This window comes from Dermacentor silvarum, chromosome 2 (assembly GCF_013339745.2).
Source record: "Dermacentor silvarum isolate Dsil-2018 chromosome 2, BIME_Dsil_1.4, whole genome shotgun sequence".
NCBI lineage: Eukaryota > Metazoa > Arthropoda > Arachnida > Ixodida > Ixodidae > Dermacentor > Dermacentor silvarum.
The window spans coordinates 222,067,800-222,094,976 of NC_051155.1; the positions used below are offsets into that span (position 1 = coordinate 222,067,800).

Here is a 27,177-nt window from a genome sequence, read left to right on the forward strand (position 1 = left end):
CTGCTGTTGAAAGCCACCCAAGTTTAAAGTGTTACACATGGAAGATATGCGGTGTGTACGTTCTTGGTTCTCTTCTGAGCATAGGCTATTTTACTGCTGAAAAGCATTACATGACAATGCCCTGTGTTTTGCTTTATCTCTCATTGCTTACATCATTACGCTTTCTAGTCTGTAAAAAAACTTTTCCAGTTCTGTTTTTTTCTCATATGTTGCATGTCTATGCTTTTTGCCTTTATTTTAGTTTTATTTGCATGCAGTGCACTAAAATAATGGTGTTAAGCTCTTAGTGGTCACTCATAACAATAAATGTGCAGTTGAGTATGCGTGACAGTTTGTTGCACTTATTTATTATTTGTGCATAGTATATTGCTTCACTCACATTCAGTTCTCAGTACCTTGCCCGACTTTCCATACATGGACCTATGTCTAGCCATGACCACTAAGGACTCAGATGGCAGATGCTGTATTTTGCATATCAAGAAATAAAAATTTAAATGTTGATTGATTACTTGAAATTAAGTATGTCAGTCCCTCTCTCTCTCATTTTCTTTTGCCTTCTCACTGAAATGGTCCAGGCAGAAGCTGCTTGCGTTCTCTCTCTGCTACTGTCCGGACACTGCAGTGGACAACCTGCTGAAGGCCACTCAGATGCTGGAACTTCAGGAGATCTACCAACAGCTGGACCTTCCTCAGGAGGAACTGTCAAGCAGCGCCAGCAGAGAATCTGTAAGAGCAATCTACTCGCATCTGCCCTAGCTGTCTATCTGAGTTTTAGAACTGTCGTTTCGCATGCCATCTCTGCAGCATATAAATTCAGTACGGAGTGCAGAAGTAAAAACCATTATTCTCTCTCTCTTGCTGCATGAGTTTGGGTTGTTTGTATGTGACAAGAATCCACTATATGTGGTGAAAACGTAAACATTCATTACAAGTTCAGCCCTTGCGCACTACTACCCTCTGTTCCTCCACTCTTGAAAACATAATTCCTGGGAGATGCTGACATTGAAAAAAGTTTACCGCTGCCATGACGTCACGAACATGAGTGAACATATAAATGGCTGGCACACCTGTGCGGACCGACATGAACGGCGGTGTATTTCCTGCTGTATTCTTAGGTAGTCTTTGGCTATAAGTGGGGCTGTGAGAATACTGGAATATCACCAAATCAGATCAAATAGTGAACGTACAAATAATTGGAATCGCAAATTGAATATTTGCTATTTGAATTTTCGAATTAGAGTTATACTCGGTGTAGAGACCCACGCAGTGCTACATGTTGCGTGCGCCGCAGAGCCCCTTGTGCTCGATGCCTCCCAAGCGAGTGTTTCACTTCATTTTCGGCACAAAAAGAGCATTAAGTGTGCTGTGGAGGGGCCGCCCTTGCTGACGCAGTAGCGGACTTTAGAGAGTTTTAGCATATCCGGTATTCTACTAAAGGAGCGGAATAAAGGGGAGCGGAGGCATAAACACGAGCGGCTGGAGCTGTGGTGCCACCTTGTGGCGCAGAGCTCAACCAGAAAAACACAGTGCTAATATTGCAGTAAACAACTGTGTTCTACTTCGCTGTTGGTGTAAGGTTTCAACAGATGTGTAATCGTGTTCACGATGTTTGTCTGGTTGAGGTCCGGCTTATGATGTCAGTCTAGAGTGCGCGCTCGTTGGTGGAGACTCACGTGCATCCGCCTTGGAGGGACAAATGCTGCTGCCTTCTAAAGTTGTACCCAACTATAGCATGGTGGACATTCCTAGCAGAACTTTTGGTGGCATTGTATCAATGGTGCTTTATGAAAAAAAAATATTAACTTGCTCATTTAATTGTTGCTTTTTATTGAAAAAAGGCACAGCTGCCTGACAACAAGATGGTGTCTTCATGGGGCTCTGGAGACTCTGTGAAATCAGATGGGAGCCAAGAAAATTCCTGGGGCTTCGTAGGCTTCACGGCAGGAAAAACTCGCTCCATGCTGACGACCCTGGGCAGTGCTGACTTCTGGAAAAGTACCGTGAGGTGTGTGCTGTCATCACCTGGCAACATTAGATTACAGTTACTGCTCATACTGTGTGACATTTTTTGTAACTGTTCTCTGCTGGTCCCTGTATAGATCAGTGAAAACCTAGATCTATATTCACACTGCAGTTCTTACGCTAGGTTGGGATATAGAAACAGGAACCATTAAATCTCAAAATTAAAAAGAAGACGACTCGCCAAATGAAGTCAAGTGTTGGTTCTCTTGTTTCAGGGCCTATACAGGTTCTCTGTGCACAATGATTGCGAACAAGGGACCTGTCCACATGGGCCCCAAAATGGCAGAATCAATATTTTTGTGAACAAAGGACTTGTATGGATCCTGAAGCTTCAGAATCTATCATTAATTTTATTTGGAAAATTATTGTGAACAAAGGACCACCGTAGACCCTGAAGTGTCAGTCACTATATTATAATATTTTATTTATAAAATGTGGGTTTTATTTTAGTTATGGTCCTTCCATACTAGATAGGTTTCCATTAAACACTGTCCTACAGTAAACTTCAATAACAGCCTTTATAAGTTCACTCCATTGTCACAGAAACACATCACTAATATTTGGTTTCAAAACAAATAATGGAAGTCATTGGCTGTACTTTGGCTATATTTTGAAATGATCCACACATGTTGGGGACAGGCATACCGTGCACTATTAAAAAAAGTAGAGCTGACAAGCTTAATTTTTTTCTTTCTTGGAAACCATTATTTGAGGTCAACAAGACATATTTAGTAGTGTTGCAGCCGGCTTTCATTATGAACATTTCCCTGCTTAAATCCTGCTTTGCCCCACATTCCCCACATATTACCAGTTGCCCTTCATGGTAAAAGTAGTGTACACTGTTTAATTAAACAAGTAACGTGTATGCATTATTGTCGCCATACAGGTTGAATACTGACGTGATGGATCAGATACCACAAAATATATTTGTGTGGACTAAATGAATGTTTATTGTTTGCACAACCTGCAGCTCTCAATATCTCAGCTGCATGTGGTAATAATTGTTACTTGCATAGTGTTGCCGTTTATCAAGTTTCCCAGAATATCAGATGCAGTTGCAGGTTTACTTAATTACTAAACTTGTAATGCCAGTGTGTCTCTTTTTTTTTTTTTTTTTAGCAGCACTACACTTAGTTTTCTTTTCATCCATTTGCAGAAGTATATTTATGCAGTGATTTCATGCAGGAATTTGACTAACGTCAAGCGCCACAAGCCAGTTCAAAGAACTGCATCCACAGTGCGCTCTAACACCGACCTCAAGCAATTTGCTGTCCCAGCTGTCTACCAGTCTGTTTTCAGAGATGCTTATGTGAGCAAGGTATGGCAATTCAGCATGAAGTTAAAGGTTTTGATTGATGGTATTCACTTTCTGTTGTTGCTTGCGAAGCAAGGTGCATGCGTATTCCTGTAGTTTTTGTCATTCAAATGTGAATGTGCCTGAGATATCAGTCACGTCTCCTTCATGTGTCAGCTAGTTCTTTTGAACATTTGTTTTTAATATTGGTTTGGTGGCATCCTCAGCATCATCAACACCAGGCAGCAGTAGCAAAGTAGCAAAACAGATTAAAATATTTGAAGCTTTTGCAGAGGTTCATTGCATACTCTAATGAGGACTAGGCACCTGAACACCTCAGAAAAATTCACATGAAATAAAATTGACTTTTAGATGCAATTTACTAGGAAAGTATGCAGCCATCTCAAAAAGTTGCCTGTTATACATGTAAATCATTACTGTCAAAAAAGAGGGAAAGAAAACTTACCGCTATAAACCTGTATACTGATGCAGCTACCAGCCACCCATATGTCTGCTCATTTTCTTGTGCACTTATTAAGGGATTTTGCAGTACAGTAGATCTAGTGGGAAGCATCTTGATTCATTATTTTGGCATGTACAGTTGTGCATGCAGTTCCCGAAAAGGTTATATCTTTTATTGCTCTCTGCCAATGTCCATTACTGAGTGAAAAAGTATGACAAAGGCCTCTTGCAACAGTACGTAAATCATGTGTGAACAACACATGTCTAACCGACACTTGAGTTGTGAATCTCAGATTGCACAGTCTGCTGTCAAAACAAACATCTTTAATAGAGCAATAAAGACAAATATTGAGTCAAGCAAAAGTGATAATTGATGCTCGAATGCATCTAAAATGTCAATATTGTGAGCAAAATATTAATCCTTCATCGAGAACAAAGCTTTAGTAAGCGAGAAATTTAGGTAAATGTAGGACACGATTTGATACTCTACCGGGACATTCTAGTAGTGTCCCAATAATGTTGTAATGCCTCATTATAATTCTGTCACTAGTATTCAACCACGCATAATAAAACGATTATTGCATTGCATTATAAAAAGGAAGGAACTGTTACTCGAGAGGGAAACAGCGCAAAAAAACACAAGAAGACAAGAGGGGAGACACACACCAGCGCTGACTGACGACTGAATTCTTTATTCAGAAAGGGACATATATATACCAAAAGAAAAAGAAAAAAGAAAGAAAAGAAGGGTATATCACTGAGCGTGGGCAAAAGATAGACACTGATTAGATTTGGATTTCCCGCGAATTATGACGGTTCCGGAGATATGTTAGTTCTGCCTCAGACAAGGCCACAGACGGAGTGCTGATGCAAGACGCACCATTCCTTGCAATGGCAGCACTCTGTCAGCACAAGTGTTGAACATGACGAATACAACAAGCTGCTTTGAAAAAAAGAACGAAAAACATAATTTTTTTTTTTTTTGCGATTTTCTGTTGCACCTTGCCTCCAAGCGGCCGCCGGCAGAAGCTGAAATTTGACGTCATAACACCCACCCATCCGCGCGCGCGCGGCCAAGGTCGGTTATAGCCGTCGCAGTGTTTCCGGGGGTGTCAGTCCCTGGCAGCGTTTGTTTAACCCCTTTCGGCGATCTTTGCACGGGGTCCGCCTGAAACATTATTACCGTCGGCACTCCACGCAGGTGGTGCGTCTTACATGCGCCTTCCTGTGGTCGTTGCTCGGTATTGACGCATTCATCGTGGCGGAAGGAAATGCCCAGACATTGCTGTTATAACAGCATTGGCGGTCGTGGCACGCCGTTGCACACGTTTCCCAGAGACAAGAAGGTGCATAAACTTTGGATACCTTCCTGTCAGCCATCACGCCCAGCCTGGAGACCTCTAAAAAATTACTTCATTTGTGCGGACCACTTCCTCGACGATGAATTTGTGACCAGCCCGGCTGTGCTGAAAAACCTCTGCATGCCGCTCTAAAAGGCGACGCCTAAAGCCTGACGCTGTGCCATCGGTCTTCTCATGAAAACGCAAGGCAGAAATGATCAGCGGCACGTTTGAAAAGAGGAGGCGAAAAGATGTCGGTACTGTTTTCGTTCACTTGCAGCCTTCTTGTGCAGTGTGAGGGCGAGGCTGAGGCGAGATGCCCGAGGCTGGACACGAAGGAAGTAATGTCTTTAAAAATGTTGGCGAAAGCATAGTAAAACAATACAAGGCTAGCGCGTGCGAGCGTGACTCACGAGATCAGTCCTACGTGGCAGTGGGGCAGACACACACACAGCTCTGCTTCTCCACAGGCTAAAAGCGCAAAAACTGGGGAGAACACCAGACAGGTGCTGCTATCTGTCAGGCGGCTGGTGAAGTGGATGTGAGAGTCTCAGATGTACTGATACCTCACAGCAGTTGCTCACACCGACGGCATAAACTACTATTCAGTCATCCACGCAGTGCTGAAGTACCCCGCAGCTGCCTCGCCTGCGTGCGCTCTTGAAAAAGCAAGTTTACAGAGGAAATGACAAATAATTCTTGCTCAAGTGTCTGGTGCAGAGCAAAATCTTCGCGCTACGATTCGTGAAAACCTGACCAGCACTTGCATGGCCGCCTACTCTTCTTCGTCGCTTGACACGGAAGGCTCGTAATTGTAAGTGGTAATATTTCTTGCCAAGTTGGAGTGGTCCTCGTCTTCAGTTGTGTACTCATTGCTGGTAGAGGCACCAGAACTCGAATCCATGCTCGCGATGGCGGCGTCAGCGCGCTTCGTATGACCACGGTCAGCCGGCTGGCTATCCGACGTGGGTGTCGTGACGTCGCGCCTTCCAACTCCCACGGGTTGGGCGGCGAGGCGCGTGCTCTCAAAAACGCCAAAAATAAAGCTATCGGCTCAAAAATGAGCTAAGTGACTACTTCTTTTTAGTGTAATCACACACTGAGGATTCGTTTTCAGCATTTTCGTAAAATTTTCAGATTTTGTGTCCGTATCCCTTTAATCGTGATTTTCATTGGAACTAAGCTTTTTCATGGCGTGAAACAAGCGCTGCAAGGTTTCTGGAATGGTATTTTAACAGTACACATTGACTTATTAATTATGCATCAACGAAAACCATGCTATAAATACGGACGAGGAAGGAAAAAGACAGGACAAGCGCTGTCCTGTCTTCTTCCTTTCTTGTCCATGTTTTCAGCTTGTTTTCTTCGATGGATTCATACCAACAAGCTCGCATTTAAACCTTTTTAAGTTATTCTTTGTCTTTAGTGTCCCTTTCAAAACACTAACAATTTATGTTGCAATCCTATGCTCATCTTCATAGAATCTAAGAAAGACTCGAAAAGTAAATATACCTGCTTTATTGCCAGGTACAGTGAGTTCTCACCGCATTCTTTAACGGGGACACTAAGCAGGTATCGGAAAATAAGCTGTATTGGTAGATAGCATTTCTGGAATGCCAAAAACATCAGTCTTTCCATGCACAAAATCTTGGTAATCCAGAAATGCTGCAAAAATGAAAGACCAACTGCAAGTTCCTACATTAGCTGTTCATGATGTTATGAGATTTGGACAGCATTTGCTCGAAACCAGTTGCAGTCAAGTGCCTTTATAACGAAGTGCTTGGGACCTCCGAAATCATTCAATATATAGGTCACTTCGTAGTAAAGGTCTCACACCACACAGCTCACAATGTAACTGGGGCACTACAACGCAAGCACACGGGCGTTTTTGCATTTCAGCTGTGTGCTTGCATTGTAGTGCACGTTAAAGAACCCCATGTTGTCAAAATTATTCCGGAGCCCTCCACTATGGTGTGCTTCATAATCAGAACTGGTTTTGGCACATAAAACCCCAGAAGGAAGAAGAAGAATTAGTCCTTCGTTATACAGGTCATTTCGTTGTAGAGACGTTCATTGTAGAGGCACTCATCTGTAATAATTTATCAATAAACAAGGGTTACATTTCATACGAAATGAACTAAATACTCAACCTTGCGAGTTTTGAGAACTTTTTCTCAAGGAAAATGGCCCAAACATGTGAAAATATTGTTAAATTTTTTATGTCACATTAACAGACTTGCGCTGCTGTTTAAGCACAAAAGTTTTAGAAAAGGAAAACTTGTCCTACGTTCTTTCTGTAAATAACCAACTTTTTTTCCACCAAATATATGTTGTTTGAGTCCTGAAAAAAGATACTTCACAATAGTACTTTGCTAACTTAGTTAGCAAAATGATATTTAGTGTCCCTTTAAAAAAATGGCCATGAAGATAGCTTCTTTTTCTTTTTTTCCGCAAATGCTAGCTCATAGAGGTTTGTACTTTTTCTCCTGTTACTTGTCACTAATGGTTCTATTTTGTTGGGTGCTTGAATCTCATAGTTTGAATTTATGGGTGCACTGCATTTTAAGATTAGGCAATGCTGCATTCTCTTACTAAGAGAGACTTTCTGCATATGGTGTTCATTTTTCCACGCGTCTTCTCTCACAGTACAGTCCGTCCTATGAGAAGTGGGACAGCCCCAACTGGAGTCCTGTGTTGGTGGATCTCTTCAATGTTCTGAGGGCGTCCATGATAGCGGAATCCATTGATGACAAGTCACCCTCAGCGCAGTGCTCATATGGTAAAGTGTTATGCCTTTTTAGCTTTGTGTTATAGGGCTTTCTTCTGCCCTCTTTTTAAAAGTTCTTTTTTTCTGTCATGTAGCCTTGGAATTTCCTAGAGAAAGACTGTTCATAGTTAACTGTAAATACAATGTAGAGTTAGGCTTTTACTAGGTAAGCCGGAAAGAAGTAAATTGAAAATGGTCTTTTCTTCTTTTCTGTATTAGTAATTTCTGGAGAACTAACTTATGTGCCATCCAAAATTTTCACAAGTTTGTATAAGCAGGGAAATTTATGGTTAGCACAAAGAAAAAACCTCATTCTGGTGTCCTCGTTCTACTTGTGCACACATCTTTTCACCTTGCTAGAACCACCATGCATTCACCTAAACCTAGAGGTAGTGCAGTTTTCTGAGCAAGGTCTGTCTGTGCCCTGTAATGTAATTTGAAATGCAAACGGGTAAAGGGTAATCACAAAACCTTTCACCCGTTGCAATGTTTGTGCAGCCTATTTGGTAGTTTTGCAGTTCTGAAAGGTATATCTGTCATAATAAGAAGGGTGCATTGATCACCATAATTGATGAATGCTAAAAATGAAAGAATGCATTGTCAATTTTAACTTGCCCTCTTTTTAGCTTGTGCCGATTGCTGTTGAGCCCCAACACTTCTGGCAGGTACCGTCAGTGCAGTCAGGTCTTATCAACTGTCTGTCTTGCAGAAAGCCGCAGCTCCATCCTGCTCGGTTTGGCCAAGGGTCTTTTGCCTGATGACACACTTCTGGCAATGTGCTGCTTGTTTGGTGTGCAACATGTGAGTGCCTTTCATGAGTGCCAGTATCAGTCTGTATAGTTTTGAAGGTTTCAGTATGCAGGGCCAGATTTATGCTTTGCATGTTTCACTTTTGAAAAGTTAGAATGTTTAATCTCTCAAAGCAACGAACATGGCTATGAGAGATGCCATAGTGAGGGACACTAGATTAATTCTGACCACTTGGGACTCCTTAGCATGCACCCAGAGCATGGCAGGGTACACAAGGGTATTTGCATTCAACCCCCCATCAGAATGTGGCCACTGTGGCTGGGAATTGAACCCGATCATAATAGGAATGACTTTGTCAGGAACCTGTTGTGGCACTCTAAAGCAGCATTTAAAGGTCCCCCTCACCAGGTCTGGCCATTTTGAGCTGACAAGCGCAGTGTGTACAGTGCACGCTGACGATCGTGTCTGCTAAATATAACATTCCTACGTGCCACGGAAACAGCTTAAATTTCAAACCACACACCGTCTGGCCCTTCTCCTCACGGGCGGCCGCGCTCCCAGCCGGAGAGTCGACGTCTGTCGCGCAAGTGTGCCTATGTACATGGCAGTGTTGTGATGTCAGGTCATAGTGACACGTGACTTCGTGATTTATTCAAGGCAGTATCACTTATTTGTTTTATCTGTTGCTTCAGTAGACAAATTAAAGTTTAGAGAAATAATGAAACATACAAACCGAATGTTTGCGTGTTTTTGTTTTACTTCGTACCGTAGCAAGAGAGATGTACTTCCGTTTCATCTGCTTGTTACCGTGTCGTGCAGTCGCGCGTGCAGAGAACAAAACTATGTCATTTTCTACCGTGTTCCAGCGCTGTGATCATGCTTTTTCATCCTCTCACACGTGCCTCAGTGCTCGTGATTGTGCCACTGACTTCTACCGCTAAGCAGGTCTCCTCGTGCAGAGCGCGCAAGATCGTCCGCTGCGCGAAACAAGACAAACGCAAAAGCTCGCGCACAAGACTGCCACCAGAAGTGTGCCACTCAGCAAAAACACGAGAGAGAAAAATAAAATAAACTAGGCGGGGCCCATGACATATTCGTCAGGCGATCCTCCGGCTCCGGTATGGGAGAACGCAGGGAAGAAATTTCGCTTGCGGAGGCTAGACGGGAGAGAGTGACTATGTTGGTGGTGGCGCTCACCTCCTGAAATCATGGTTTCGTGGCACTTCATATATTTATATCTCTGCTATTAGTGAACTAATTTGAAAAAATTGGCTGAGGTTTAACTCTTGTAAACCTAGTTATCATGAGCGAAAGGTCTGTTTGGCTTGGTTTTGCAAAGACTATGCACACAGTGTTTCATTAATGCACGCTTCCACACTTGGTAAGCTTCTCTATAACGGGCTAATCTGGCCTCCCTTTGCTCCGGTTTTTTAGCAGCCAACTTTGCCTTTGCTTGAGATTTCACAGCCTGCCGTCTAGCTATATCTACTAGATGATTGGATTCGGCCTGTTGCTTGCGCTGAAGCACACGCACAGATGACCCAGCCGGCGCGCCATCCATGGCGAGACTGAGCGACCAAGCGCTGGCAAAGCAGCCGTTAAACCCTCACCTAGTCTTGTGGTACCGCAGTGGCGAAGCTCCGAGCGAGCGCAGCTGTGACACTTCTCCACAGCAGATCACGTGGCATGACGTCACACCTGCCACACTCGCTCGCGCTCCAGCTGCTCAAGGTCATTGTGACGCAATGAATGACCTTGCGAGACATGGCATAGTAGAGCTTTCGCTTTAAAATCTTGCACTAAAACACTCCTCAGAGGGCACCGAACAACTTCCAGCGTGTAACCAAGATTTGCTATGTGGCCTGGTGAGGGGCACTTTAAGCCTGAAGCAGTGCCAATTCAAGGCAGTGGCAAGTGTATGTCATCTCAGAAGATGACAATTTCTCTGCAACGGAACAGCGATGCCATCTGTCATCATGCAGTGTCTTTTTCCATGTTCTTATTGCAATTGCAATGATTAAAAAAGAAAAGCAGCGAAATTCAACTTGCAAGTATTTTACATGCAGCAGGATTTATCGTGGTCAGGAGCCACATACCATAGCAGTTGTTTCTCTTTGCTGCCAGTCTTTACAATCCACTATGCTGTTCAAAGACTGATGAAGTCAATAAAGTGGCATCTCACTGTGCAAGCCAGTGACTAAAGGGAAGAAGAATGAATAATGGAAAGAATCAGTGCAAAATTTGGACCTGTGGTTTTTGTTTGTTGCAAGTATGAGCTGTGTGTATGAGCATTGAAGCTGTCATTAGCATGTGTAGCATTATGGCATGACTATAGTGGTTTCGTTGCGCCACTCTCACTAAAGGTCACAAAGTTTTGGGTGTTGTGATGAATAGATACACTAGCATGTTACCCAGCTTGCAATAAACTCTCATAACCTGAATTTTTTTGGCTGAAGAAGAACATTGGAATTGCAGTTATATATATTGGTATGCTTGGTAAGAAAATACAGAATTATTTTCACACCATTTGCTGCCCGGGTTAACTTTGTAGACTAGTTTAAAGAAAACTGAGACGGGCATCTAGCACAAAACAGTGCCTTTATATTTGCATATTTTGACACTGAACATACTCAGACTTGGCAAGTGAACCGTCTCGCATCTTATGGCAGTCTGTGAAACAGTCGGTGTCGCAGAGATGGCGACTTTAATTTCTCTTGCTTAACCCTTTACCTACTGTGAGAAAAGAAGAAAATTGTACCAAATTTACCGGAAATTTTTTTTTCGCTTAAGTTGTGGAGCTTTTTTTTTTTCTGAATAAAATGGCACCATTATTTCAATTCAATGGGGTTCCGTTATTTCACTAACTGCATAAACCCAGTGAACCATTAATGTACCATAGATGTCCATAGAACATCATGTTTGAGACATTGCACACATCCTATAGATATCTATATTTCTCCAAACAACGTTACAAATACGTACCATGGATAATCTAAGTCCCATCCAGATCATGTTGCTCTAACGTTGAAAGGATGTCACAGCTGGACATAAGTAACCTCTAATAGATGTTCTTTTTGGGGACGCAGGAGGTCCATAGCACATCTAGTGGATTTTTCCTGCTGACGCTATAATGAGCTGTATACCTGCGAGTGCCACAGTAGATGTACTATTGAATACAAATGAAATGCGAACAGCAGAGTGTGTGGCCAAAACGTAACTAAAAGCACAGTGTGTGGCGTCGGCCAGCGATGATTGTACACATGCATGTGGTTTCGATGCGGAGTGCGGGGCTGCTTGTCCTAGTGCGTATTACGTCACCTGTATTTTGTTGGAAGCTTGTATTCTCACCCCGCCATTGCAGTGCCATTCCTATCTGTGATTATCTGTGATTCCTATCGGTGGCTAGCACTGTTGTTGCGCATCCAATGCAATACATTTTTCGTGCTATTCAAATTACGATTAGACACTGGCAGCTTTGATGGTGGTAACAAAAGCAAAGCAATGCACGTTAGCAAGCTGGGTAGCATGCCACACTACAGATGTAGCAATGGTGCTAGTCACCATAACACTGTACTGCCAGGTGGGTATGGCACTGTCGAGGAGAGATGAGAAAACAACTTTCGGACAAAATACATGTGATGTTTGTCGCAATAGGGCGAGGATGCGCTGCACTCTTCCTCGAGAACTACATTCCCACGCACGTGCACAACGACTGGCCGACGACATGCACAGTATACCTTTAGTTATGCTTCGGCCACACACTCCGCTGTTCGCATTTAATTTGTCCTCGATGGTACATCTGCTGAGGCACACTAATGGCACAGTTACCCCCATTGTCGGCATGTAACTGGTGACTTTGCTTGAAATGTTTTGTTAGCGTGTAAACGTGTGAATGTGAAAATATAAATTGCAACACTTATTAAGGTGAAATCCTTAGATGGCTCAATGGTCGAAAAATCCGATGTCCAGCGTTGCAGCACCAAAATTTAATGGCACCAAAATTGGGCATTGAACCGTCGACCTTTGGTGTTAATTAGGTCGAAGCGAATTAAGGCATAGTTCATTAAGATAGAGTTAATTGAGGCACTCTAACCCACGGCCTTTGTTGGGAGTCAAAACCACTTGGAGAGATGGGCGAATCGGCCACATCTCCAAATTATCTCCAAGTTGGATTCCAATTGACATGGTGAAGGTAGAGTCGAACCCACTACCTTGGGTGTTCATTAGAGCGAAGTTACTTAAGGCAAGATAATTAGGGCAGAGTTAATTAAGGCACTCGAACACTCGACCTTTGGTGGAAGTCAAACCCACGACTTTTGGTGTTAATTAAGGCAAAGTTAATTAAGATACAATTAAGGCACTCAAACCCTCGACCTTTGGTGGGAGTAGAGCCCGCAACCATTGGTGTTAATTATGACGAAGTTAATTAAGGCACTCGAGCCCACAACTTTGGTAGGAGAAAACAATAGAAGTAACAACGCATGCGAATGAGAATGACAAATAATTTAATTAATGCTTCGTGAGTGCACAGGCTTCTGCCTTCATCCTCTTCAGTGTTCGCTAAAGTGACTGTCAACTTTTATATATAGTTCTAGCGCTCATCAAAATGCGAAAACTGTGCTAACAAAACCCTAAATCCGCATTTTGATCATTATGCATCATTACAAATCCTGCAATGGATAATTGAAAAATAGTGAGTTCAGTAAGCACTAGGTAAAGCACACCAGTGAAACTCACAATGTCATACCAATGTTACTTTTTTATTTATACAACTGATAAAGCTTTATTACAAAAATGATCGGCCCCCAGCCACGCACATGTATGAAATTATTCATTACATGTTCTCGCTGTATACAAACAGGTTAAACGCGGATCTAAAAAAAAAAAAACGTAATCAAAAACATATTCTTGAAAATTAAACTTCATTAAAACACAAGTAACGAGTAGGCACAAAATGACTAGTAGGCACAGTGCCACAATTATAATTAAAAAGAATAAAACTGATTAGTAAGAGGTAGTATAACATACTAATTAATGACCAAAAGCGCATGGCCTGCTTGCCAGCACTTGCTTCTGGGGCCACCGGATTCAAGATAGAAAGCCAGTACTTTCCAGCTGCATTGAAAAATATATGGTGAAATAAATTCCACGCAAGCAGAATCCAGAGATGGAATGTTCATCTTGATAGGCAACTTGGTCAGGCAGCTTCTCAGATCACAAAAGTGTCAATAACATAATGCTGCCAGAGACTTAGAGATATGCATTGCAAATGAGAAATATCCCTGACACTTGAAGAGGAACGCAGGAAACCAAGCGATACAAACATGTGCGAAAATTAACCATCAAAACATTGCCTCCCGAGTATTCCCGTAAGCGCTCCGCAAGGCGAACAAACGTACCACAAATAGCAGTCAGAAGCACAGCTCGAAATTTCAGCACGCAACTGTACAGTTCTGCCTAGTATACACGTACTTGGGCCATGGTCAACCGCACAAAAGTCGAAAAGACACAAATAAAGCACACGCTGCTCACGCCCGGAACATTGCTGCGCACTTCTAGCCACCGTAGCAGTTGCATCGAGGCGGGTGTTGCTGAATTGATATCAGTGGCGATGCGAAGTCAGAGCTATTGCGAGTTCAAGCTGGTTCAAGCTTCTTTTTTTCTTTATAAATTGTCGTGATACATCAGCAAGTTAAAGGTTACGTATTTTCAACAGTGTACTAATAGATATAACTGAAAAATAAAGCATCTTTGTATGAGAAAGAAAATGACGTAATCGAGACCGAAAGCATAGCGAAAAAATGGCGAAAGTATTGGGCGCGCGGTGTCCGGCAGCAACGTTACTAGACCTCCAACAGTGCGAGCAAAGGTCGTGCTAAATTGCAAAATAATTAATTAAATGCTTTTTCTCTCCTAGCTTCCCATTGTTAGGCATTAGAGACAATTTGCTTGTATTTCTGCGGCATAGTGCGTGCATCTACTCATAACGCACTATGTACGATCAATGCACGAGAGCTTTGAATGTGCAAGAGATGTCCAAATCATAAGGACATTCAACGTCCTATGGATGACCTTTGACTGCCACGTACCAGTCGAACGTACTATAGATGTAAACTGGACGTCATTAAATGTCTTGGATATTTGGTCTTTTGTGGTACATCGAATGGATATTTGTGGTTCACTGGGAAAAGATAGCTCGAAGATAGCTTCACTGCACAGCTGCAGTGTCTTGCAAAAAAGCGTTTGTCAGGGCTCAATAAACTATGAAACAAGAGAATACAAAGCAAAAATAACCTAAACGGTGCAAAAACACATACTTCCACAGCTCCTAACACAGTTAGTAGGCCGTCTTCGTATGGTAGACTTCGAAGCACGGTGCGGCACAGAGGCCAACTCCGCACTCACGGGCAGCTGCTAGGTCCTCCGGTCCATCCACAGAATTTTGTCATCAAAATCGTCAGACGAGAACACATCATTTTTTGTATCCATACAAAACTCTAGTGAGCTGTCGTTTGACAAGCAGTCATAGAAGAAATTCCTTTTACGTTCTTTCATTGCCTCGTTTTGAGGAGGCAGCCATGTTTCATGCGGTGGTATCAGAGGCGGCAGTACAATAAAAGCCGAGGCACAAATTGCACAACATGGACAAGTGCGGCCATCTAGCGTCAAGAAACACAGCTATGACGAGTATAGTCGTCATTGGTTCCCTGTGTGACAAATTTTGTGGATGACGAGTATAGTTGTCATCGGTCATTTTGGTACAAAATCTCATGACGACTATACTCGTCAATGGGAGGAAAAGGGTTAAGCGTCCCGTTTGGTTTTGTGAGCTCGGATTTTGTAAATGTCACGAAATCATGACAACAGCCTAGAGAGGTTAACTGTGACAACTCTTTCCACACTGTTGAAAAATAGTGAAATATCATTAGTATAAAGCACTATAGGAAACAAGAATAATGAATTGATGATCTCTACATCAGAATTTTTACTATCAGGCAAAGCTACTGAAAACCATACTTCAACAAACGTATCATTCATATCAGCATGAATGCACATTGTTGTTTTGTTTGCGACAGAAGGCGTGCAAACTGGAAGCAGCAACTAGTAGTAGCAGCTGAGCTGAAGATTCCATAGTAAGACGTTGCCACATGTCATGGTGCATTATGAGCAAGAACTTAGCCGTTTGGCTTCTTTGTGGCTGCGAGTTTTTGTAGTGTACAGCACTGCTGAAGCTGTTGATGCTTTCTGTAATAGTGTATTTGTCAGATTTAGTCGTTAGTGACACTGAGGCCCTTTGCTGTAGGAAGCATTCATTCAGGAGTGTCATTCCTGCGTACTATGTGTGGGGCTTTACTGTTGGTAAAGGGACTGTGGCACATTTTTTGCTGCACTGAATTATGTGCTTGCTCCATTCCGGGTTATACGCATTGCTTGCTTCTTTTGATGTACAATGTGATTTAAATCTCGCTGATCTTTGCATCATCGTATTGTGCCAGCCTGTTGGGGTATCAAGTGCTTATTGCAAGACATGCTGTACTTTTTCAGCTGGACCAGGTGGAAGAGTTCTTCCTCAACTTGCCAAGCACACCTATAGTCCTGAGCGTCGCTTCCTACTTCTTTTCGCTCTTGGTCCTCGTCACCCTCAATCCAGCCGACACAGATCGGCTGCTTTCCCTGGATGCCCAGCAGGTGGTGCAAGAGGTGCGCTATGCAATCCCACACTTTTTTGCATTTGGTAAAACAGCATTACCTGAGGTGAAGCACTGCCAAGTGAAGACAGAAAAAACAAAAAATAGGACCAGTCCCTATTATTTATGTATTTATTTATTTATTTAGTTGTTGTTTGTTTGTCTACAAATACTGCAGGCAGTAAGTACTGCCCAATTAGGAGAGGAGTTAAGAGGTTAGCAATGTCAAACATTCCTATACTTGACATTGCACCTTGTCTTCAAAAACGGAGGGCAGTGCCACCGCTCAACTATAGTTGTCACTGCACTTCGTTAGCACTTCTCCTCATCACTGGAATCGCTAAAGAACATTATTCTTTAGCCATTATTCTGCTGCCATGACCGTAAGTGGCACTGGCTAACGCTTCTTTTTTTTTTTTTTACATCGAGTATACATACCCAAGAAGGTGGATGGAGGGACAACCACTGCCGTAGCTCAATCGGTAGAGCACCAGACACAAAATGTGGAAGATGTGGGGTCAGCTCCCACTGGTGGCAATTTATGTTTTCGTCCACTGTTATTTCCATCTTTCTTGTTATTTCTACACTTTAATTAAAAATGACAATTAATTTCACCTATGCTTTCCCTGGCTTCATTGTCAATTTTTTTGTCTATGGTTGCAGTGAACATTATTAATGCACAGTGTCTACTTCAGCCAAGCAGTGGCCCTGTCTTATGCTAAATGGTATTTAGGAAGAGCTTCGTGGTGCTTGCTTGTGAACATGAGGGTAGGGTAGGACACATGAGGTGCCACTTTCACCTGTGTTTTTATTCTGGAATGATCACTTTTGGGCATAACACTTTCAGTGAATGCTAGTTGGTCCGGTCGTCACTTCAAGATGTCTCGCGAGTTGTGTCATTGACGTCTGCTTGCACCATCATACATACATAAAATAAGCGTGAGCTTATTGTGAGTCACTTATTGTGAGCTTATTGTGAGTCACCTCTGTGAGTCACTGGTGTGAAAGAGCCCTAATACAGTAGGCAGAACACCCATCATTTCAGCAGAGTGTTGAACCAGACGCTGAGTCACGCATAAGTTAATGTATCCCTGAGTGTGATCGATCGAGAATACGGTGCCCAATTTTAAGTAATCTTGGAAGGGAAATTTTGAAGCCATATTGCCCTTGTGGTTCTATGCTGGTGCCATTCACTGAGTACTTAAATTGTTCATTGTCTAAAATGCTCTTAATTCTATTGTAAATATTTGTGGCTTAGTAAGCTTTTAATATCTTGTCAGCATGCCAACTGGAAGATTTGTCTAAAAAGAAGCAAAAGTGTGTCATGTGAAAAAAATTGGTGTGTATTCGCAGCGTACCTTCTTGCCTTTCTGAGTAGAACCATATAGATTGTAAAATTAACTTCCAGAGGCATTGAATAAGTTATCAAATAACAGGGAATGGAAAAATTTTATTTACATACAAAATATAGCCACTGATTATACTGATAGCTATGGTCACATTATAGCACCAGTAGTTTGTGCTATAATTGTTACATTGGTTTACTGTGTGCCTGAGTTCTTCTTTTCTCTTTTCTTGTAGGTTTCAAGCAAGAGTCATGATGCACTTAACGATGATGCGCATGTTTGCGCAGAGCTTGCCTCGAAGTTTTGCCAAATGCAGGCAGACCTGGCTCAAGCCGAGCTGCTGAAAAAGCAGGGTGGAAGCATTGATGTGGAGCGTTTTACCGAGGACAATCGCTACAAGGCAGAAACAATTCTTGGGATGGCTCTGTGAGTGGCACTACCTCATCATCCCCTGCATTGTGACACTGGCCACTCTTGTAGCATGAAGTTCTGTGTAGTACAGGCCTGACAGGCTGTCAGCAAAAAACACTCGGCAGTCTTCGTTAAATAAAAACACGGAATTCGTTAAATATTTGAGGTAACATCATTGTGATAACCACCTCAAGCTAAATGAACAAACTCTGGGCATTTACTTGGTCGATCATGCATGCATGCTTTCATGTCACTGTCATGTTCAGTAACTGCTACATGTTGTGTGTAAACCATGCACTCAAGCATTGTTCTCTACAGCTGTGAAGTGTGTATATAGAGCTGCCGTATCATGTCAATCAACCTCAGAAAGTAACAAGCTGGATAATTGCTTGTCAGTGACATTATTGTAGCTCTGGGACTTGTAGCTTGTAGTACACTACAATATGAGGTCTCATCTACTCTGTCCCATATAATCACGTTTACTTGTGTAACACCTACACCTTTCTTCCTTTCCTGGTTTGTTTGGTACCCGCCGTGGTTGCTCATGTGGCTATGGTGTTGGGCTGCTGAGCACGAGGTCGCAGGATCGAATCCCGGCCACGGCAGCTGCATTTCGATGGGGGCGAAATGCGAAAACACTCGTGTACTTAGATTTAGGTGCACGTTAAAAAACCCCAGGTGGTCCAAATCTCCGGAGTCCCCCACTACAGCGTGCCTCATAATTAGATCGTGGTTTTGGCACGTAAAACCCAATAATTTAATTAATTTTAATTGTTTGTTTCATTTTTTTTCCTTCTCCCCCTTCTCGACCCATTGTGGCTCTTATGCAATCCAAGCTCGTGTCTCTCTGTTGGCGCTGTGTGCTGCTTTATAACTGCTACACAGAATATTGAAATATTGAAGACCCACCATAAAAACTTTTGTTCAGTATTCTTCATTGTTTTTGCTCTTGCTATTAGTAATTTAGCTTGCTTTGGCACAAGTGTTAATGTGGGTGTCTTTAGCTGAAACATATTTTTTCCCGAAAGCTCAATTTTCAATATAGGGTGTGGGCCATGTGCAAGGAGAGACCTTACATGATTAAATACAGCAATGCAAATCAGCCTTTGAAAAAATGACAGATGTGTGTCATTTAGTGTCACTGGGCTGACTGTGGACAAAAAGAAAAATACTTTATAGGCACTCCACTAAAATGAGATCTGATTAAAGCTGCAGTCAGTCTGGCAGATTCTCTGTGTCACCTTTACGGGATCAGCACATTGACCGGTCTGGTTCTCATGGTGTCACAAGCTGCTATTACCTCCACACAATCTTGCTCAGCTGTTCACAGAAATTTGCTAATGCGCAATCTGCTAGTCACTGCATGCTGCTGTGATTGCATTTAATCTTTTGCTCACTTCACACCACCCTACTTAATGTGAATCTGCCTTGTTTAAGGAAGAACAGTTAGTTCATCCCATTCCGCTGTATTCATTGTTCTTCCACTTGAAATGCCACCTTAACATTTTTGAGTGGAGGAAAGCACCACCTATCAACGAGAGTAGTCGCTGTGCTTCGATAATGCTGCTATGTAGTTCCTGCAACGAGGATCTGTTTGAGAAATGCCCCTTGCTCCAGCATTTTGAGTAAAAGCTAAAGGTGGCTGATAAGCAAATTTGCATTCAGAAGAGCACTATATCTTTTCGCATGTATGTTTTGATGGAGTGAAGAAGCATGTCATACTGATACATATAATGTTATCCTTGTTTCATGTGACCAAGGGGTGGCAGGGTGATGTAGATTTGCTTTCAACTCTTACTTTTGTGTAGATAAATGTCATACTTGGGCATACATTGGGCAGCTATCTCTCTGCCATTTTTCTCATTACTCTTGGAATGCTTGGGAGGGTAGGCAGTCTTTTCAGTAGCCTCAGAGGGCCTGCATTGCAAACTTGTGGGCTGTAGTTTCCCTCACTATACTTTGCTAAGATATTTTCTATTATTTTCTTGTAAACAGCACACTGGACCAGGAAGCCTTGGAAGCAGCTATCTCCCTGGCGAGGCGCTATGACATTCCTGCGTGGGATGTTTATATATGCCATTTGGAATTTCTATTTTCTGAAGGATGGTGAGGTTTTATTTAATCTTTACGATTTTCTGCTTCTCGTACGTCGTGTGCATTTAGCGAACCTTCCTTGAGTGCTAGCTCAGCAGTGAATCCGCTTCCTCATTTGTCACTAAGCAGCATTTTCCTACGAATTATGCAGCAGCATGTTTACCATATGCAGCATTTATTTAGTCTTGGCATCTGAGCCAGATAGGTAACAGCAACACTTTCAGTGTTTAATGAATAATTGCCGACACCTGGAAAGCTCAATTGCAACTGAGTCAGCAGCCCTATCAAGTAGAATGCTGTCAAACTATCAGAAGTCCTGGAACATTGCTTCAAGCATCAGGCCTTGGACTTTATGTAATTCAAACCTAATGTAGCTATTGGTAAAGATAAAGGCAAACAAACTAGATTGTTCTTAGTTCAGTATAATCTATGATTAGCCTTGGCTTTAATTGGGACATGTATCAATTTGCTGTCTCGTTGGATCAAGTTTTTCTGAGTGTTGCATGGAACAGGGGGGTGTGATGAGGATGAAAACTTTGCGCAGTGACGTGACTGATATCGAACAGCGCCTTCACACTGGCGGCATGCTGGAAGCCCTACTTTCCAGCCCCGAGTCCCTCAGGGAACAGCTGTTTAGCCGCATCTACCCGTCACTCAATGGATCTGACCATAGAGTCATGAGGTTTTTCTACAAGCTGTTGGATATCTGTGGCCGCACGGTCACCGACAACTTGGGTCTCAAACCATCCGACCACCTCAGGCTCCTGGAGAGGCTTCGGTCAGCATGCCCTAGTACGTAAGCTAATTTATGTCCCGCCTTTCCTTCTTTACAGCAAACAGCAATTGAGAGTTTGTTACGTAGTATTTGGGTTCTCATTGCGTGCATAACAGACATAATAAGGATTGATTTGCATTTGCGGAGTGCAGCGGATGCAAGGATACTAGATTACAGGCCTTTGCAGCCAGTGAAATTATTGCCAAATTTTTCATGCTTTAGGCTGTTTGTAAGTATTCAAATAATATTTTGACAGTTGTGTGCAGAGTGGAAGATCTTGTGCCGTGGAACTTCGAGAAAGACTACTATACTTGCAGGCACACTACTGCAGATAAGGCAGCAGCAGCATCTTTAGCTCACTACACATTACTGCACAAAATTGGGCAGGTTTTGTACAAAATTGCACCAGATTGCACCATATCAGACACATTCATTGTGTGCGACTGCAAACACTGGCATAGGCACAAATCTTTTTTACCCCCGAGCATCACATTATGATAGTTTAACAAATTGGTTAGGTGAGAGGATGGACAGCTTTAACCTTCCTTTCCACTGACACCATTTGTCTTGTGTGGCTTTTCAGAAATAGACTACAAGGCCTTACTCGAGCCAGGACAGTCACCTCTTGTCATCCTAAGTCCATTTGTGAACAAAGACACAGTTCAGGCCATTGCAGAATTGGCTCCCAGCATTCCCTGCCATGTGAGTATCCTGCTGTATGACATTGATTATCAATCTTAGTAACTAAAATCTGTATGGGTTACAGTGCTTATAGTGTGGTGAAAATGAGCCAGCAGTGTTTACAAACACTCTTCCTTTTTTCTACCAATGCCTAAATACAGATCTCACTCTGTTTAGAGAGATAATTCTTAAAAACTAAACGACTAAAGAACACCCTACAGTACTATATTTTCTATATTGGCAGTGCATGATATGAATCATATGTCACATAGTGAAGTAAATGTTTGGGTCTCAAAGGTTTGAACAACAAGCAAATAAATAAGAGCCTGCAGCTTTCTTTGAATCCACAGCATGGTCACAGCCAGAGATGGCTGTGTCACCTTATTCACCTTGTGTGAAATTTGTGACACCTGTTCACTTGTGCGCCAACCTTAAGCAGCCGATTTCAGCGACATTTAGTGCTTGCTACACCATTTCAAACCAGTATGTGCCAATGTGAACAGCTAGTTTCTGTTGTAGCGACCACCCTGCATCATTTCGAGCCAGGAACGGGCCCACAACAGCTATCGAAATTTAACATCCTCTTCTATCCTGCTTTTCATCACATGCAACAAAGATGCATATTAGAATAGTGATGATAACAGAACTACTAAGACAGCTTGGGATTAAGATTCTGTAAGTAATGTGGAAACTGCAGGAAGACGCTCACAGAAGAGCTTATGTCTGTCTTGGCCTTGAGACGAGTCCAGTGCTGGCGAAAATTCTGTGGTAACAGCTGTTTTCCATTTCTGCTTTTCCAGGATGGCAGCCGCCTGACGTCCTCCTCCATTTATTGCACGTGGGCTTCCAAGCTTTTCCTGTCGAAGGGAGGAGAAACAGTGCTAACGACGGTAATTTAGTAATCAGGATAATGCCTTCATTTACTTTAAGGGACACATCGATTAAGTTTAAAGTACACTCGTCATAGGTCCTCCTTATGTAATACCCACGCAGGAGGATCTTTGGGGTACATGAATAGATTGAAGAACCACATCTGCAACCTTTCACAGGTCTTGCTTTCATTATCAAATAACATTTTTACATTCAAGCTTAATGTGCGAAAAAAAACAAGTAGGCAAAATGTCTACTAGATGTTGTAAAGCACATCAAATGCATCTAGCTGCTATAATGGTTCTAAGGCTATGAAATTCGGCTTATGAGCACAAGGTCACAGGTTTGATTCCCATCTGCATGAGCCATACTCCTGTGGGGACAGAATCCAAGAACACCAATGTGCTCAGATTTGGATGCACATAAAGAGCACGAGGTGCCGATCATTAATCAAGAGTCTCCTCGCCAGAGTGTCAAGTCATGGCCTAGATGTTCCTTCAGGATGTAAAATCTAATTTATTTATATTGTTTATTTAGATGTACAGTACATCGTCTTGGACGAAGGGGCTAAAGGCAGAGGCGAGGAACCGCCTTCTAATCAAGTGATTATCAATAAATCTAATAATCATTAGATGAACCAGTCAACCAGAGGCGCTTATTGCCATTATGGTGGCTTGTGCATCTGCTTGTATTTCTCATGTTTAAGTACTTAAAGTTCGACATGGGGGCTTATATTGTTTCACAAACTTGCGCTGCTATGACTCTTTCTTTTTTTATCGAGCAAGACCTTTTCATTATTTTTTCTTGCTCACTTTTCAGACTGAGTGGACAAAGCACTTTGACAAATGCCGGGGATACCTTGAGAACCTGTCTCCGTCGGATCTTGTTACATTTGCAGAATCAGTTGCATTTGACAAGGTGTCGCTTGAACGCGTAAGTTTGGGCTTTTACTAATGTGCCGTCCTGTGTGCGACTGACCTAAAAAGTGCAGATTCTCTTAGTGCATTGATTTAAGTATGTTGAGGCTGTAAGTGGTTTCACACAGCTTGTTGCGGGCATCAATTTTTTTTTATGTTGATGTGGGTCAGGGCCAGACGTGCTTAGTAAAAACAATTTGTTACATTTTAGTCCTGTATAACTTCGACGACTTCTCTACTTTATGATTAAGGCAACAGCAGCTGACGTTATGTCTAAAGTGCATCATTATTAATGAAATATAGTCTGTAATCTTTCCTGTTGAATTTAAGTGCTCGAATATAATGACGTCTTTTCTGTGTGGGCAATCCTGTGCAACACTTTTGTGTGTCCAAGAAACATTCATGGTCTGTGAAAGTTTGGCTGTTCAGCTGTTGAAAGGGTCAAAGCAACCTTCTCCATTTTTTAATATCTCTGAAGGTCTTTCTTCTAAAATTTAGTGACAAACTGACATACACCAGTTTAGTTCATACGCAACTTAGTGACTTCGCTTGTTTTTTTTTTTTTTGTTTCTTTTTTCTTTCTTTTTTTTTTTCCTGCGTGGTTCATCAACCATTGGCTATAACTGCCCTAGTCAATCTGTGGTGTATCCTTGATCTGTTTCCAAATGTGGTACTCAATTCAAGGAAACTGAGCCCTTTGCATTGTTCGTGTGCATACAATTTTTCTGTAGTAGTATTACACTCGGATGAACCGCTGCTTACAGCCACATTTCTTCATGCAGGTCAGCCGGCGAATACGCCTGGATGTGGTGAGGCAGTGCCTAAAACTTGCGAAGCAATATCAAGTCGAGAAAACCCCTAAAATGTAAGTTTAAGTTCACGTTTCCTGGAATGACAGCTGGTGCAACTTTTCAGCTTTCGGTTTGACACTTTTGAATATTTACATCAAAACTCGCGAGCACTTCAATTGCAAAAATATTTTAGAAGTGTATGATGGGTATATATAACAAGTGGCAGATAGTACAGTAAAAGCTCGATGATACGATCACGGCTAATACGAATTTCCGGATGATACGAATTTTTCTGTGGTCCCGGCCGAGCCCCATTACTTTGCAACGTGCTAGAGAACGGTTGTTACGAATCGATTTTCGGCCTGCGTCGGTTGATACGAATAAACGCCGCCCCACTGACGGCCGCGAAAGAGAACAGCGCGCAGTCACGCGCTTTCTCCCGTTATCTTTTGGTGCGGAGGCGCGGACGCGGCGCCGGACAGCGTGGACTCCGCAACTGGGCGCGAAGAGTTTGAAGCGGTGGCGCTTTTGTACTTTTCCTCCTTTTCTGCGACCGCCCATAGGACGGAGTGGCTGCTGTGCTTCAGGCCGCGTTCTTTGTGTTTGCGCCATTTTACCTAGTCGCAGCGAGCTATGTCTACCGAGATAGGATTGTCTACCGAGATAGAAGGACATTAGAGACTTTTTCTTCAAGAAATAAATGCTTTTTACGTACATGTGCCTGACTGAGTTCACCTCTGACTCTTTAATTTAGCTACAGTCAAATCTCGTTAATTCGAACATGCTTATTTCGAACATACCGCGCACCGACAATGCTCTTAGCAGTGCGCCAAATCACGCGGCGGCGCCTCCAACCGGCATTGCTCCAACACCGCCATAGAGCAAAAGCTCAGGAGAGACCCCTCAATGCCGCGCGCGAAGGAGCCCGGGGAAAAAAAAAAGAACCCGCGGCGGAAATTTCACCCTCTCTCAAATTGCAAGGTCGCCGTTTCTGCATCGCGCCGGAACAAGCGTGTACGTGCCGACTAGAGTGTTCTAGACAACCGTATCCTAGCACACACTAGTGCCGACGTCTCAGCCACGCGGATAAAATGGCAGTGAACCCTTCTCTATTTTCTAGTCACATGTTGACCTTGCACGCTGCGGCAGCAGCGCAGAGGGAAGCAGCGGCGGAGGCGCAGTCGGGCCAACGATACTGCTCACGCCCGCAAACGCTCGCTTCCCGATAACGGCAGAAAACGAAACTTCAGGGAGCGGCTAAAATAAGCTGGCGCCAGCACGGCGGCGGGCGCGCACGGAGATGTGCGCACGGAGTCGAAGGTGAGAGAGCTACGAGGGAGTTGAGAGGGAGGGCGAGGGGAGCCACCGAAGCGGCGGAGTTGACGCTGCCAAATCTAGCCAAATCCGCTTCCATGCCGCCCTCCTCCCTCACCTTCGACGGTCTCCGCGCGCACCCGTGTGCCGGCGCCGCCCGCTCCCTGAAGCTTCGTTTTCTGCCGTTATCGGGAAGCGACCGTTAGCCGGCGTGGGCAGTTTCGTGGCCCGCGCTTGCTATGCGCTTGCTCTCCGCGATATTTCACGACTCGCACCGTTCGTGCAACGTGCTATGGTGCACAAATACTTCAAAAATACGTCCTTTTAATTCGAACAAATTTTCGGGCCCCTTCGAGTTCGAATTATCGACATTCGACTGTAGATTTAATTGTGTTTCGATGATACGAATTTCGGCTAATACGAATATTTTTCGTGACCCCGTGAGATTCGTATCATCGAGCTTTCACTGTAAATATAGTTCTCCTGAGATCTAATAGGCGACACTAAGTGTTTGGAGTGTGCGTTACCTTTATAGCATCTGAAAGAAATAAAATTAGAAAAAGAAAATGAATAGATAGGAATGAAGCAGCAAGAGTTAAGTAACGAAGGAACTTTCATTATAGTTCTGATGAAATTTTTTATGTGTTGCTAAAAATGTTAAGGAGATTAAATCACTAAGTTTTATTCTTTAGGTGATGAATGTCTTGCAGTGGCCACGCAGTAGGCATTTTCATATTGAGGAAAACAAGATTCTGTTTCCAAGCTTCCTGTAAAGCATACCAACAACATAGATTTCAATGCCAAATGTAAATACATAAACTGGAATGTGTCACGCTGATTAGTTGCATGTTTGATTCAGAATTTATATTGGCTATGTCATCAAACGTCCACATTCTATAAATAATCATGCCGGTATCACATGCACTGCTTTTTTATTCAACTAGAAGCATGGAAATGCTAGTGTGCATTCTAATTTGTTTAACCTTGCCTACATAGCAGTCTTATGTTGACAAGTACACATTGGCCACTGAGGGCCAATGTAGCATGGCTTTCTTTTTCTTTTCTTTTTTTGGTCATATGCACTAACACTAAAAATTTACTTTCTTTTATGTATTTTGCTCCCTTCAGAGGATCTGAGAAAGAGTGGAATGATGCAGCAAAAACCCTCCAGAGTTACCTGTCACACTTGCAGAGGATAGCGGATGGAGTATTGGACGAAGCTGTCGACCCTAGCAATCCCGTGGTTCAGAGCTATGCAACTGAGTTTGAACTTTCGCGTGGCATTCCAACAAAAGTAAGTTGAATGTCAGTGAGTGCCGTGTGTAGGTCAGTCCTCTGTTAGCATGAACACACGAGCTTGTGGCTCATGGTTGCCATAGCAGCAGGTGCCAACAGTGGTGATAACCCAATGCATGCACAGAATGCCACAAAAGCAATCAACGCCGTGTGTCATACGTTACCAAACCACCCCTTCGCATCACCTGCACATGGCATGCAGCCTCCTGACATTGAAAGCGTATTGGGTCAATCGGAGATGGATTGAGCATAAACAGTCGCTGCCTGGTGGAATATCGTTTGACCTTTCTTTACACTGCTGTGATTTCAAATGTACTTGAAAATTTTCAGGCAGTATAGTTTTGTTCAGACATCAGGAT

The 27,177-nt window shown here is 42.9% G+C and overlaps 1 protein-coding gene and 1 long non-coding RNA gene across 3 annotated transcripts in view; one reads left to right on the forward strand and one right to left on the reverse strand.

Annotated features, from left to right (window-relative positions):
- The window catches only part of LOC119442702 (NBAS subunit of NRZ tethering complex-like), a 91,189-nt gene that overhangs the window by 52,567 nt on the left and 11,445 nt on the right, over window positions 1-27,177 (forward strand). For both annotated transcript variants that reach the window (XM_037707669.2, XM_049662325.1), the window contains exons 36-49: window positions 576-726; window positions 1,839-2,005; window positions 3,208-3,340; window positions 7,765-7,897; window positions 8,595-8,686; window positions 16,181-16,336; window positions 17,905-18,095; window positions 20,076-20,186; window positions 20,719-20,966; window positions 21,533-21,651; window positions 22,431-22,520; window positions 23,320-23,433; window positions 24,200-24,282; window positions 26,651-26,816. In XM_037707669.2, the coding sequence (XP_037563597.2) occupies window positions 576-726; window positions 1,839-2,005; window positions 3,208-3,340; window positions 7,765-7,897; window positions 8,595-8,686; window positions 16,181-16,336; window positions 17,905-18,095; window positions 20,076-20,186; window positions 20,719-20,966; window positions 21,533-21,651; window positions 22,431-22,520; window positions 23,320-23,433; window positions 24,200-24,282; window positions 26,651-26,816 (1,954 nt within the window). The remainder of the gene's footprint in view (window positions 1-575; window positions 727-1,838; window positions 2,006-3,207; window positions 3,341-7,764; window positions 7,898-8,594; window positions 8,687-16,180; window positions 16,337-17,904; window positions 18,096-20,075; window positions 20,187-20,718; window positions 20,967-21,532; window positions 21,652-22,430; window positions 22,521-23,319; window positions 23,434-24,199; window positions 24,283-26,650; window positions 26,817-27,177) is intronic.
- On the reverse strand, window positions 13,375-14,188 carry LOC125943303 (uncharacterized). The gene is made up of 2 exons (XR_007465728.1): window positions 13,664-14,188; window positions 13,375-13,509 (listed from the first exon to the last, which is right to left on the reverse strand). It is a non-coding gene; the product is annotated as an uncharacterized LOC125943303 (long non-coding RNA).